The 14,165-nt window shown below is 39.9% G+C and overlaps 2 protein-coding genes across 5 annotated transcripts in view; one reads left to right on the top strand and one right to left on the bottom strand.

Moving 5' to 3' along the window:
- TOMM70 (translocase of outer mitochondrial membrane 70) overlaps window positions 1-6,814 on the bottom strand; it is a 33,623-nt gene extending 26,809 nt beyond the window's left edge. The window contains exon 1 of the mRNA XM_049629345.1: window positions 6,208-6,814. Within this exon, the coding sequence (XP_049485302.1) occupies window positions 6,208-6,534 (327 nt within the window). The 5' untranslated portion in view covers window positions 6,535-6,814. The remainder of the gene's footprint in view (window positions 1-6,207) is intronic.
- Window positions 6,752-14,165, top strand: part of LNP1 (leukemia NUP98 fusion partner 1) — a 39,388-nt gene continuing 31,974 nt past the window's right edge. Inside the window, exons 1-2 of one of the 4 annotated variants that reach the window (XM_049629352.1) lie at window positions 6,752-6,814; window positions 13,306-13,469. The gene's annotated coding sequence lies outside the window, so the exon portion shown is untranslated. Of the gene's footprint in view, window positions 6,815-6,859; window positions 6,985-7,118; window positions 7,252-13,305; window positions 13,470-14,165 lie in introns of those variants that run through there. The other 3 variants (XM_049629353.1, XM_049629351.1, XM_049629354.1) reach the window with 3 other exon arrangements.

The raw sequence follows: 14,165 nt of genomic DNA on the forward strand, positions 1-14,165 counted from the left end.
AAAAAAATCAACTGTCAAAATTACTTTTGACAAATCTTTAGCAGAGCACCACACTGGAGATGCATGGTAGGTGCTATTACTATCCTCATTTTACATAAAGAGCAACTGAAGGCCAGACAGTCAGAGTAACTTGCTCAAGGCAGGATTCAAACTCTAGCAATTCCACTCCAGGTTGCCTAAACTTTACTTCTGTACTGCATGGATTGTCATCCACATTTTATGAAGATTATTACAATCACATCCAGATTCACACTCTGGAACTGAAACAAAACAGATTCAGATATCCTATCTTGCTAACTACTAACTTTAGGGCAAAAGGTCTTTAAATGAAAAGACAAAGAGAGTCATCAGCACAATCAGATCTTTTTCTTTCTTTATGCCAAGGAAATATAACTGAATTCATTTTAATAAAAAGCACATTTGATGTGACTCCACAATCAACAGGATAGTCTTTACCCTGAAGGAACACTAGAGGCAGGTCAAGAAACAAGTAGACTGGCAGCTTCTCTAAAGAATCACCACTGATTAAAAAACCGGAAACCCCAATTCACATCGGGAAAATGTGATTAGGTAATTAGTAAACTGTGTAACTAATAACTAGAAAATTATTAGAACCAAAGTAGCAACTACATATAAATATACACACATATATCCAAAAGTATTTGGGTGAGACACAAGAATTAAAAACAAGTAACTCAGGTAATAAATCTAAAAGGAAACAATGAAAAACACAGTAAATATGTAGGTCTCCTCTCCATAAGCACTGTGCTAGAACTTGTCAAACAAGAGGCAAAACCTACAAATCTACCCTGTACCTTTTGCAGAGGCTAATCTACTCTGGAAAAAACAAGTAACATTTAAAGACCAAAGGAACAGATATTAAGGTATAATGCCAGTAAATTTAGTAGAATACAAAGTTGAAAAAAAAGTAATGGAGATTTGATAGTCAGTGAAGGTTACTTACAGGAATGTGCTCTGGAACAAAAATGACTAATAAAGAACAGCCAGGAAAATACTCCAAGGAGGAAAAACCACACACACACACACACACACACACACACACACACACACACACACAATTCAGACCAGAAAGGGTCCTTTAAAACAAGTCCTGCAATGGTAACATTGACTACATTATAGAAAGCTTTCAATGATAGACATTTGGCAATAAGGAGTCACTGTAAATGCTCAGCAAATATTTACAAAATATTATTCTGATAATCACGTATAGTTACTGTGAAAGGAAATGAACTGGAATCAGGTAATCTATGTGTAAGAAAATAAAATGGGTATCACCCTAATACACATTTACATATATCAAAATATAGACAAAGTGGTTTAACACTGTTTCTTTTCAATGGCTTCATTCTCTTAAATTTACCAAATTCCAAAAGCATATTTAAAAATTCGAATCCCAGCTTAACAGAAGTAGCAATCAACTGTGGAAAACTTATAGCATGAGAAAGTCTTTTAAAAATACTTTTATCAACCAAATATTACTTTTATATGAATAAAACCTATTATATGAATAATACCTGAGATAATAAGTCCTTTCCCGTATTGTATCCCAATATTTCAAAAATCTACAACCAACCCCACCCACTGAATCATAATACAGAACACTCTTTACCTAAGAATTCATTTGTAAGAATGCAGCTTCTGCAGGATTATGGTTGTAGTTCATACAAAATCAAGTGATTTATAAAAAGAATGTCTAAGTAAGGTTTAAGACTGTTATACCAAGTTCTAGGTTGATTGGTGGAATAAAAATGAAAAGCTGAATTCTGAAAAAATATTCAACTTTTGGAGATGTGGACACACACACACACACGTCAAAGAATGAAGCTTCATTGGTACACTGACTCAACACCTGCTTTGTACAAGGCATTTATTAGGTTCTGAGAATAGTGAGATAGAGCCAGTCCCAGCCTTCACATAGTCAAGAGTATAGTAGGAAAGATATAAATAAGCAACTCTAGTACCATGTGGTAAGTGCTATGGAAGGGAAAAGTTCAGTGTTATGTAATCACATAACCTATGCCCAGGTAAAGGGTTCAGAAAAGGTTAAATGATCTACATGTTGTGACTTGAAGGATGAGAAGGTAGAGTATTGGGCAGTGTTCACAGAATATCCAAAGCCAAGAAATAAGAGGAAATGTCAAGAGATAAAGTTGAAGAGGTAAACAGGATCAAGATCATGGAGGATCTTAAATGACGATGAGTTTGAACTTTATCTGTTGGGCAATGAACAGAACACCACTTAATGATTTTAAGCACATAACTGTCAGGATTTTATTCTGGTAGTGACAAATGGATTCAAGGAAGACAATGAGAGTAGCAGTTATTCAGTTGAGAAATAATGGCCGTGTGAATGTAGCAGTCAGGCTTAAAACTCTTCTGGATGTTTTTCTGGATTAGATGTGGAGAATATGCCAATAGTTAAAAGTTAAGGATGATATCCAAGTCTGGCTTAGGAAAGTAGTCTGATGAGGCACATTAGTTGGTATTCTCAAGAAAAACAGGAAGGAGTCTGGATGTGAAATACCTGTAAGGTAATGAAGTGAGAATTCCCCCTTAAATTTGGGCCTCTTGAGAGGTGTAGGCTATACACAAGAATTTAGGAAGCTATCAGTATACGTGATAAGTTCCTGCACAGCAAGCAAGTATCCAGTGAAGGTGTGGAAAGTAAGAGAATGCTTATGATAGAACCATGAAGGTCACCAAAAGGAAGAGGTAGAGAAAAGAGCCTGGAAAGGAGACCAAGAACAATCAGCAAGGGAGGTATCAGGAATTTTTTAAAAGGCAAAGGAAATCAGAATACAAGATGTCAGAAGCCACAGGAAAAGTTATGAAATTAAGAGAAGACAATGTAAAATACTGCCAAGGATCAAGTTAAGATAAAGACTGAAAGGTGTTCACTGTACTTGTTACATAGAAATGTCACTGGTGACCCTGATTTTTCTTTAAAGTTTATTTATTTTGAGAGTGAACAAGTGGGGGAGGAGCAGAGAGAGGGAGAGAGAGAATCCCAAGCAGACTCCGTGCTGTCAGCACAGAGCCTGATGTGGGGCTTGATCCCATAAACCATGAGATGACGACCTAAGCCAATACTAAGAGTCAGATGCTTAACTGAGCCACCCAGGTGACCCAGTGACCCTGATTTTTAAAAAAAAAAGACTAGAAACAGATCATTTGAGGGGAGAGAATTACTTCATTTCAAAGATGACTGAAAACACCAGGTCACTCAGTCTTTGCTCTCCTAATTAAAATGCTTAAGTACATTTCTCCTTTCCCATTCTAGAGGGCTGACTTAGATTAGTGGTTTCTAACCATTTCATGTGGGATAACTACTGTGCAACATTAAAAAAGCTTGAACACCAGAATAACTGTATTTTTTTTATCAGATTAAAAAACAACAGGATAGAATGCTACTATAGCCAATCAAAGTTTTAAATAAATGCACCTTTCAAAAAATCCCGTTTGAAAAAAAGAAATACCTAAGACATCTGTGCAGCCAGAATACCATACTTGGTATATATGTGGGTGTGGTAGTCCCTTATGATACCTCAGACACTCAGAGATTGAGAAGCCATATGGATAAGATGATCTTCAAAGAATCTTTCCAACTTTGGAAATCTGTAATTCTTCAAGTCTTTTTAAAAACATTACTGAAGCAAAATAGCACCTTGTGGTAGGTTTTCCAGTGCCCCCAAATGGAACATGATTTAATACTTGAAGTATTTCAATGTCAGATGCTATCAACTGTAATTAGATGCCTTTCTTTAGTGAAATCCTAAAATCCCCATTAATTAAACAGAAATATGAATTTCTGCTTTTACTTTCCGGTGTTTATTCCAGAAAAAAAGATAACTGGATACAGTCTACATTGTACACAAAAATCTCAAGCCAGCCAGTTTTATTAGTTCATTTTACATTAAGGCAAACATAGGCCAACAGACAAAAAGCAATGATTTTCTGTTTTATTCACTGAACCTTGAACAGACAGTATTTGTCCATTCCTTCATTCCCTTAAAAATTATAGCTATTGCTCAGGTGGAGAAAGAACAGAGCATCAGGATTCTGCCAGTTTTCCTCAGTTGAAACAAATGACTTCCTTATTTACAAAACCCACTAAGGTTGCCAACTGAAAGGTGCTATTCAAATATAAAGCAATTTCTCCAACCACAGATAATAAATAAATTATAACTAGTGGTCAGTTATATTTAGATAAATCTAATAATAATTCTAAGGACCAGACTATAAAAAAGACAAAAAACAGTCTTCCAGTATTTATTGGTCCATCAGTAAAAACACAAATTTCCTTTACAAAAATGGAAAAGACATTCCTACTGTTGCTTTAGTGAAGAATCATTTAGTAATTCAAAGCAAGAATATAAGCCCACAAATTCCACAAGGTGAACAACCATATGTGTGTTTTGCTCAGTTTTATTTAAGGTCAAAAATAATAAATCATTTTAGAGCAGTTCAAGTTACACAAAGAAGTCAATCTTAAAATCTAATTTTTAGCAGCAGTGAATTAATAAAAAATTATTCTGATAAAATGACAAAACACTCCAAAAATTTAAAAATCATCACCCTATTATCCCAGGCAATGCTGAAAAACTAAAAATGGACTCAAGAAAATCTAAAATCTGTAAGACAATTTGCTAAATTCTATACCAATGGTGTACTAAATTCAAACACCAAATGAGTGAGACAGGGAAGTTTTTGAAACTACAAAAAAATGTCAAAAAGTTTCATGTGTAAGAATTATTTTTTTTTAGTGATTATAGAACTAAAAGCTTATATATATTTCTCATTCATTCATTATTCTTCCGTGATTAAAGTTAAACTAACAAATGAAATAAAAATGACCAGAGAATTTCAGATTTGTCATTAGCATTCAGAATCACCAATTTTCAGGGCTGGAAAAAATGAGACTGAAAGAGAGTATTTTAATTCTCTTATTGTATGGGATGACACTAAGATCAGAGTGATCAAATGACTTTCCCAAGGTAACTATGCTGGAGAGCCCACCATAAAGTGCACATTTCCTAGTTCTCACAGTCCATAGTTTCTTCCAGCTTACTACACTGCATTTTTCTACATAAAAAAAAAAAAAAAAAAAAAAAAGCTGGGGTGAGGGGGCAATGTTTTACTCTGCCATTGCAAAGACTGTCTCTGGCTCTCTTCATGGCCTAGCACAATGTCTGACATATATTAGGCATGAAGTTATGGTAGTTCACTCCCACATAAAACTTCCTTTAAAGCTTATTTGACTACTTAGCAAAACCATGTCTTTAACCTGAATAATGTAAGGTGGAAATGACTTGCAAATGTATTTAACTGGGAGTTTTTTGATCAAAGGTTTCAATGAACTCTGAGTTACTCTGGAATTACCACTGTACAATCCGAGAGGCAGATAAAATCCTCCACCCCACCCTATCCCAGTATTGTTAAATGTAGCCAGGTCAATTGCCCACAGCTGTCAGATACCAAAAGGATTTAACAGTCTGTTCAACAAAACCATACAAAGTAGTTCAGCAGATACTCTGATGCATGGCCTGACATCAAAGAACCTTTATCACGCAGGCCAGGCTTGGTCTGGTAATTTTTCAGGTAAAATTTAAAAACGAATTTAAGATGCTTCTACCCAGAAAGTTTAAAAACTCATTCCCATAGATAAAAAAGCAAATGCTACTCAACACCATTTCGCTTTGCCAACCAACAGTCACTGTATTTACCCATCCCATACCCTGAGACTTCAAATAACGGGGTGGCTCATTATTAAAGGTTATTATCTATCAAATTCTAGGCCTTGGAAATCACAATTCCTATCAACCACAATGTACTAATCGTTCATGGAATTTGGCTTCCCTCACTAGTTAAACACAATCATCACATTTGCAAATATCCCCCGTACCCAAAACACCAGAGATAAATGCTGTGTCACTCAGAAAAACACAAAAAACAAAAAACCCCACATATGTATTTTTCTGAAACTAAAAGGAAACTGTCAAAGAAGGCCGCTAACCTGTGCCCTCGGGCTATTCCAATCCCTACAAAAGGATCCAGAAATGTGCGTCCCTAAACTCATGTGCTTCCAGGCAGCTTTCGTCTGACGGGAAGCCCCCTGACCTGCACAATTCGTCAAGAAAAGGCTGCACCCGCTGGGTTCCACCTCCACGGCCCAGGGCTACTTCTCACCATTTCCAGGTGAGCACCGGAGCCGTCGGGATGTCCGCTGCCCGGGGCCGGACTGGCCCTACCCTCCGGGGTCTTCCGCTCGCTGTTGCGCTTTAAACCGCCGGCGTCTCCTCGGCCCCCAGCCTCCCGGCGCCGCCGCTGCCTGCTCCACAGGTACATGGCACCTGCACCTAGCAGCAGGGGAGCCCCGACTGCCAGCGCCAGCTGCCATCGCGGCAGGCCCCCAGTGCCGGGGCCTGCAGTCGCACCGCCGCCGCCCACCCCACTCCCGGAGCTGGGCGCAGCCGCTGCGACCACCGCCGCCTCCACAGGCTTAGAGGCGGCCATGACTGAGTGTCCTCCGCCACCGCCTCACTGCTCGTCGCGGGCGCCTCAGTCACCAGGTAGCGTGCGAAGGTAGACCAGAAGGAGGGAAGTGAGGCAATGAGCGAGCGAGCACGCTGGGAAGCAAGAGCGGACGACAGAAAAGGGCCAGAGGTCACCGGAAGCCCAGGGCATGCCGGGCCAGACCCTACCGTCCTTCGCCTCCCGTCTTAACCGTAGGCGGGAACGGAAATAGGGGAGAATTACTTCCGGGTTAGGGGGAACAGGGTGGGAGAGAGTCGTCGTAAGTGGCTCCTTCTCTTTCTTTAAGCCCCCTCACTGTTTGTGACACTAGCTTCTGGAGTCTTCGGCCTCCAGTGGTAGCCAGTGTCGTCCTCTCCGTCTTCAGAGGGTCCTCTTATCTTGAGAAGCGGAGGAGGGGCGCATATAAGTCGGATCTACAGTGCGCAGGCGGTCAGTGGAGGATTTGCAGCAGCCCTACGAATGGGCGGGAGTGGCTGAAGAGTTGTGAATGTTATTGGCTGGCAGGAGCGGTGGGCGGGGCGTAGCCCAAATAGCCCAATTTATTGGTAGAATTTGGGCCTCGTTTTCCCGTTTCAGCCACGTAGGCGCTTCTTAGATTCTCAGGTCCTGTAGCTTGGTTTTCTGTCTTCATGTCTGTGAAGCCAGTGGATTAGAAGGACTTGTAAAGGTGTGTTAAAGAAGAGCTCAAAGCCATAGGTAGCCTGTTGTGTCACTGATTCTTTTATGTATACTATGGCCAGATTTTAGTTTGGAGGCATTTAGATTGGGGGCAGATAGCAGAAATCAGACTTGGGGGAAACGGGTAAATCTAAATTTGCTTCGGCCAAAACGGTTTGAGTCCCTATGGTTCACCGTCTGCACCAGTACAAAAGCGATGATGATGTACGGGAACTGAGTGGGTAGAAATGCGAAGACCCAGAGTTCCCACCTACTAGCGGCTTTCCAGTACATATTTGTGCCTTTTGCTGGATTTCTCCTGACACACCAGCCCACATCGCGATCCCTGGAGCACCCGCGCCCTCTGCAGTGCTTTGATCCGCCCGCTGCCTTGGGTGTTTTGCACTAGCTGTCTCAGATTTCTTGCTTCATTCCTAAACCGAAATGTCAATCCATAGCTTTCATATATCGAATAGCTTTGTCAAGTCCTTTCCCCGTGCTCTGGACCAGACATCTTAAAATACAAGAATTTCCCTTGCAAGGAATTTTTCGGAATTCATAGTATTTTCAATTGGAAAAGGCAGGTATTACTAGAGAACCAATTCAGAGCTATGACTCCCTATTTCAAATACACTGGTCTGCAAACCCTTATATTAAAAATTTACAAATGATCATTTTGCTTTGGGGCACAACAGAATTTTCAATATCACAGTAGAGCTACATAAAGATTGAAATACAATGTATTTCAATCCAAAATATCCAAAATAGACGGATTAAATTAGAATGGGCTGATTTGAATGTTTCAGGATCATTGCTTTTCTCCCGCTTCATGTAGATTCCAGTTAGCAAATTGCTTTCAGGTAAAGGGATTCCTTAGTAACAGACTAAAAGATGAGCTAAAAATAATAGCAATTGGGGCGCCTGGGTGGCTCAGTCAGTTGGGTATCCGACTTCGGCTTAGGTCATGATCTCACAGTCCCTGAGTTGGAGCCCTGCGTGGGGCTCTGTGCTGACAGCTCAGAGCCTGGAGCCTGCTTTGAATTCTGTGTCTCCCTCTCTCTCTGACCCTCCCCATTCATGCTCTGTCTCTGTCACAAAAATAAATAAACGTTAAAAAAAATTTAAAAATAATAGCAATAGAATTGAGTTGATCAAATAGTGGTTGGGGTAGGTAGTCCTCTTCCTTCTTGATTCCCAAACCTCAAAGGAAAGTCTTCTGACCCTTAATGTAATTTCACCCTTGCCTCTTCAGAATAGAATTAGGATTTTTCTTTCTTGAAATTTCCATTTTTCAGCAGCCTCGGGGGATTGTAGAATGCTAGTAATTACTACTGGCAGGAACTAAGTCATTTGAAGGTTTTTATTTTTAGCTGTTACTTATTTATCAGAATAGGTAACATTGTTATGGTTGCAATACAAGTTATAAAAGTTTTACTGTGAAAAATCTCCCTGTCCCCAGCCACCCAGGTCCCCTTTCCAAAGACATCAGTGTTAGAGTTTCTTGAAACACTTTAATATTTATCTAAAGGGCTGCTTTTGTTGGTTTGATTTTTAAGGTTGTCATCAGTAAATGAATTTGTTCTTGTTTCTTTTGTGATTTGGTAAACATAACATTTTCATTCCCTAGCCTATTCATCTTTTTTCCCATTTTCTCTATCATTTCCTAATTGATTATAATATAGAACTGCATGTCACTAGTTCTATGACCTTATTGACCTGATGCATAAATTTCTAAGCTGTGAAATAGCGAAAACACACCTCTCACCCCTTTATATGAAAGATTTAACTAGATAATATATAAGGTCTTCTTCACATCTTGTTTGTTGCAAAATAGCAGACATTCACTGCTTAATTTTCTATTTCTAAAATTTGAAAGGAGAGAAGTAAAATTGTTTCTAAGAAAACTGAAGTTTTGTGTATGTGAACACAGACATTTTCTTTCTCTTGCTAGATTCATGGAACTCAATAGAAGATTTCTTTATCTCTTCTCTGGTCTGTATCTTAGGAGTCAGTTGAATGAGGTAGAACATCTAATGGACTGGAATGCAAAAGATCTGAGTTTTGTTTTGTTTTAGGTAGGGTCTATACCCAACATGGGGCTTGAACCCATGATTGTGACATCAAGAGTTGCATCCTCTACTGCCTGAGCCAGCCAGGTGTCGCAAGACCCGAGTTCTCATTCTAGATTTTAATACTACTGAGCTGTGTGTGTGTGTGTGTGTGTGTGTGTGTGTGTGTGAGAGAGAGAGAGAGAGAGAGAGAGAGAGAGAGAGACTGTGAGCACCAATGTGACCAGTGGATTCGATGATTTCTTTTTTTAAAATGTTTATTATTTTTGAGAGAGAAAGCATGAGTGGGGGAGGGGCAGAGAGAGAGGAAGAGAGAGAATCCTAAGCCGGTTCCACACTCAGCCCGTGGGGACCCCTATCTGGGGCTCTAAGCAGCTGGATCTCAAGACAGTGAGAGCACAACCTGAGCCATTATCAAGAGTCGGTCCCTTAACTGACTGAGCCACGCAGGTGCCCCAGATTAGATCATTTCTAAGGCTCCTCATAGCTTTAAAATTGTATAATTCTATGCCCTTAATTGTCATTGCTACCTGAAAGACTTTATTATTTGTAGAATTGGTAGATAGCTGCTTGATTGGTGTTCAAGCCTTCCAGTGAGTCCACAGACCCTCTTTTCTCTATTTTATCTTTTCTGAATGCTGTATTAGGCTCCCAGCTTCCAGAACCTCTCTTCTATGTGTTACTCTGCACCTAGAGACTAGATTACTCTTCCCAAAGCATAACTCCAATTTCATTTTTGAGCTCAGAAACTTTTAGACCTTCTCTACTTCCTATAAGGAAATGCCTGCCCACCCCCACCTCCTTCCATACACTTCATCTATTTTATAGATGAAGCTCATCTATGAGTGAAGCTCACTCATAGCACTTGGCAGTATTTGAAATTATTTATGTGACCCCTCAAAGGACATAAACTCTACAAAAAGTTTGTTCATCTTGTACTCCAGAGCCCAGAAGATAGTGTAAGGGTTAATTTTATCTGGTCAACTAGTCCACACGGTGCCCAGATATTTGGCCATATATTATTCTGGGTGTGTCTGTGAGGCTGTTTTTGGATGAGATTAACATTTAGGTAAAGCAGATTGCTCTTCCTAATGTGAGTGGCCCTAATCAGTTGAAGGCTTGAAAGGAATAAAAAAGCTAATCTTCCCTCAGTAAGAGGGAGGTTCCACTGCTTGACTGCCTGTAGCTGGGACATTGTTTGTTTTTTTCTTTTTCTTTTCTTTTTTTTTTTTTTTCCTGCCTTTGGAATTAACTGAAGCATTGGCTCTTGGGTCTTGAATTTGCCAGCTTTCAGACTGCAATTTGTACCATCAGCTTTCTTGGGTGTCTCTCAACTACAGATCTTGAGACTTCTCAGCTTCCATAATTGCATGAGTCTCTTCCTTATAACAAATATCTTTATAAACATATATATCCAATAGATTGTTTCTCTGGAGCATACTAAGTGATACAAATTTTGGTACTAGGAGTGGAGTGCTGCTGTGAGAAATATCTAAAAATGTGGATGTGGCTTTGGAGTTGTAATGGGTGGAGGCTGAGAGTTTTCAGTTATGTGCTAGAAAAAGCCAAGATTTCTGTGAAGGAACTATTGGTAGACAAAGACATTTAAGGCAATTCTGTTGAGGGCTCAGAAAGAAAAAAGTGAGAGATGGAGACCAAGCATCCATTTTCTTACTGAAATACATAAATAATCATGAACAGAATGTTGGTAGAAATATAGATGTTAAAGGCTCTTTCAGTGAGGTCTCAGAGTAAATGAGGAACAGGTTACTAGAAACTGGAGGAAAATGATCTTTGTTATAAAGTGCCAAAGAACTTTGCTGAATTGTGTCCTAGTGTTTTGTAGAAGGTAGGACTTATGAGTGATAAAATTGGATATGGAAGCTGTGGTCTGGGTCCTTCCTATTGCTTTCAGTAAAATGGGAGAGGAGAGAGATGTACCAAAGAAGAAACTGTTAAGTAAAAAGGAACTAAAAACTGGAGGTTGGAAAATTCTTAGCCTATCCATATTGCAAAATGAGAAAGCTTGTTCTCAAAGAAACACTAATGGTATGGCTGAACAACTGTTTGATAGATCTTGAGTACAACTCATGAGCTTCATCAGCCATCTCAGCAGAGCCAGGAGTAATACCAGAAGAAACACTGCCAGCTGGGACTAAAGAGGACCAAAATGAAGGGGGAACAGCAGAATGAAGGAAGGCTATTGGACTTTTGTGATATATGAGACCATATGGGACCATAGAGCTACTCTGCTATAAGCATGCCTTATCTTTCAAAAGGGAACAATGACCCCAGAGGCTGTTAAAAAATGAGGACTGCCATTCCCACTACAGAGTCAGAGGGCAGGGCTGGTTCCTCCTCTATTTCAAAGGGTGGGCCCACCAGGTGTCTCAGAGGCAGTCACCCTTGTAGAAAGCTGCATGGACTGGGCTGTTCCGCTCCCTCACTGAGGTGACCCTGCCACCCAATTGGGCCTGGAGGGCAGAGTATGGAAACAAAGAAAATTGTTCTTGAGCCTTAAGATCTAATGGGATTTGCCTTACTAAATTTTGAACTGTTTTGGGACCCCTCAACCCTTCTTTCATATTTCTCCTTTTTGGAATGGAAATGTCTATAATCTGTCTGTCACATCATTGTATTTCAGAAGGAAATAACGTGTGGTTTCACAGGTTCACAGCTGGACGGGAATTTTGCCTCAGGATAAATCATATCTTAAGTCTCACTCAATGTTTTTTTTGTCATCCATGTTTGATTTGGATGATGTTGAAACAAGACTTTGGACTTTAGCTTTTAGAATATATGCTGGAATGAGTAGTTGGGGGATATTGGGATGAAATGAATGTATTTTACCTGTGAGGACTGAGTTTTGGGGGAATAGTGCCTCACTGTGCCAAAATCTGTATTAGTCTCCTAGGGCTGCTATAACCAAATACCATAGACTGGGTGGCTTGGACAGCAGAAATTTATTTTTCACAGTTCTGGAAGCGGGGAAGTCCAAGATCAAGGTTCTGGCCAATTTGGTTTCTAGTGAGAGCTCTAGTCCTGGCATGTCCTCACATGACCTCTCTTTTTTTGTGTGGTAACTAAGGGAGAGAGAGAGAGAGAGTGTGTGAGAGTGAGTGCTTACGTGCACAAGTTCTTTAGTGCTTCTTCTTAGAAAGGCACTAATTGCATAGGACCAGGGCCCCACCCACCTTCATGATACCATTTAATTCGAATTACCTCCCAAAGGCTCCATCTCCAAATACCATCACATTAGGGTTAAGAATTTGGTGTATGCAGGGGAGACACAAACATTCAGGCCAAAGCATATAGTCGGCACTCAATAGATACTGTTTTAAGGAAATGATATTTAAGGGTATCAAAAAAGGGAAAAAAAATGACATTTAGGATAGAATAAATAGAATTTTCATTTACTTAAAATAGTCTATTTTAATAGTATATATAGTATATCTACTATATATGAGCCTTCCTTTAACCTCCCAAAATACTTCTCTGGAACTTTCTTTAAACAGAACTCTTTTTACCTTGTTTTATAGAATTATACTTGTCCTGCCTCATCTATTAGACTATAATCATCCTAGATCAGAAGGTATATCTGATTCATCTTTTATCTTATACAGTGCATAACACAATGTCTCCTGTAATGCTATATGTCAGAGCAAAGGGATATGCTTTCTCTTCCTGCATTGGACCTGCACAACAATATATATTTCCCCCTCACAACTCCTACATTGCCATAATTATTTGTTCTCATGTGCTACCCATATTCAATTCTGAGTCCTTGAGGGGTGAAAATCATGTTCTGGTCATTTTGTGCTCCTACATCTATTACGTGGCTGAGCACATAAGAATTGTTTGTTAACATACTTATTTTATCCACCCAACATGATACCTGAAACGTGGTCAGTGCTGAATAAAGAGTTGATGGAGGGTTTGTTGAACAATTCCCTGACTGCTGCTTCATTTCCATTACTGTTGCCAAAATTAATAATCTAATGCCACCATTGCTGTCCAACCACAGGTATCATCTAAGAGACCAGCTCATGCTGTCACTGCTGCCATCACCAGAAATAGTCTGCTTCCCCACCATCCACCATCATCCTGTCTACTGGTTTCCAGTCCAAGCATGCTGTAGTCATTGTTACCATCGGCACCACTGAAGCTGCTTCCATTGGGACCTGACTGGTTTGTCCTTCATACCCTACTTATGATATATCGAAGTCCATGTTTCCTCTGAGCCCTCATGCTGTTAATTTTTCTCTAATTTTTCTCCTGATGGATTCCGCCTTATTCAACTTCCATCAAAGCATCAGTTAAGTGGGTGGTACTTCTTTGTTCTCGGGGGGAATGTCACTTTATGATTCAATCAAGTAGCTGCTCTTTTTGCTGTCAGAAGGAACCTCTGCATTTTTCCTTAACCCTAGCTCCCTCTCCTTAGCTGTGACTGATCGTGCATGCATATACTTGATGCACGCATTTGCTACCTTTCTGCCCACTCACAGATTTGTTAAGATCTTTCTATCCTCATCAATTTAGTTCATCACCACCCACAAGAATTTGTGTCATTTGCGCATGTGGAAATGTTGCCTTGCTTATACTTATAAAGATATTATATATAGGTTACATGAATTGTGCCCTACACAAGAAGGCTGGATCAAGTGGGGGCTAAGGTCCAGCCTGCATTCTGTTCCTCATAGTCTGGTATCAGGCTGTGTCTGCCTGGAGAAAGGTGCTCCTTTTTCTGAATTGTATGAAGATACTGTCCATCACTAAGTGATCAGCCTGCAGTGGAATATCCACCAAAAAAAGGGTACCATTTTCTAATTCATTCCTATTAGACTAGGAACCTTGGTTATGCAAACTTGATCTTAGCCTTGATCT

This window comes from Panthera uncia, chromosome C2, assembly GCF_023721935.1.
Source record: "Panthera uncia isolate 11264 chromosome C2, Puncia_PCG_1.0, whole genome shotgun sequence".
Classification (NCBI taxonomy): domain Eukaryota; kingdom Metazoa; phylum Chordata; class Mammalia; order Carnivora; family Felidae; genus Panthera; species Panthera uncia.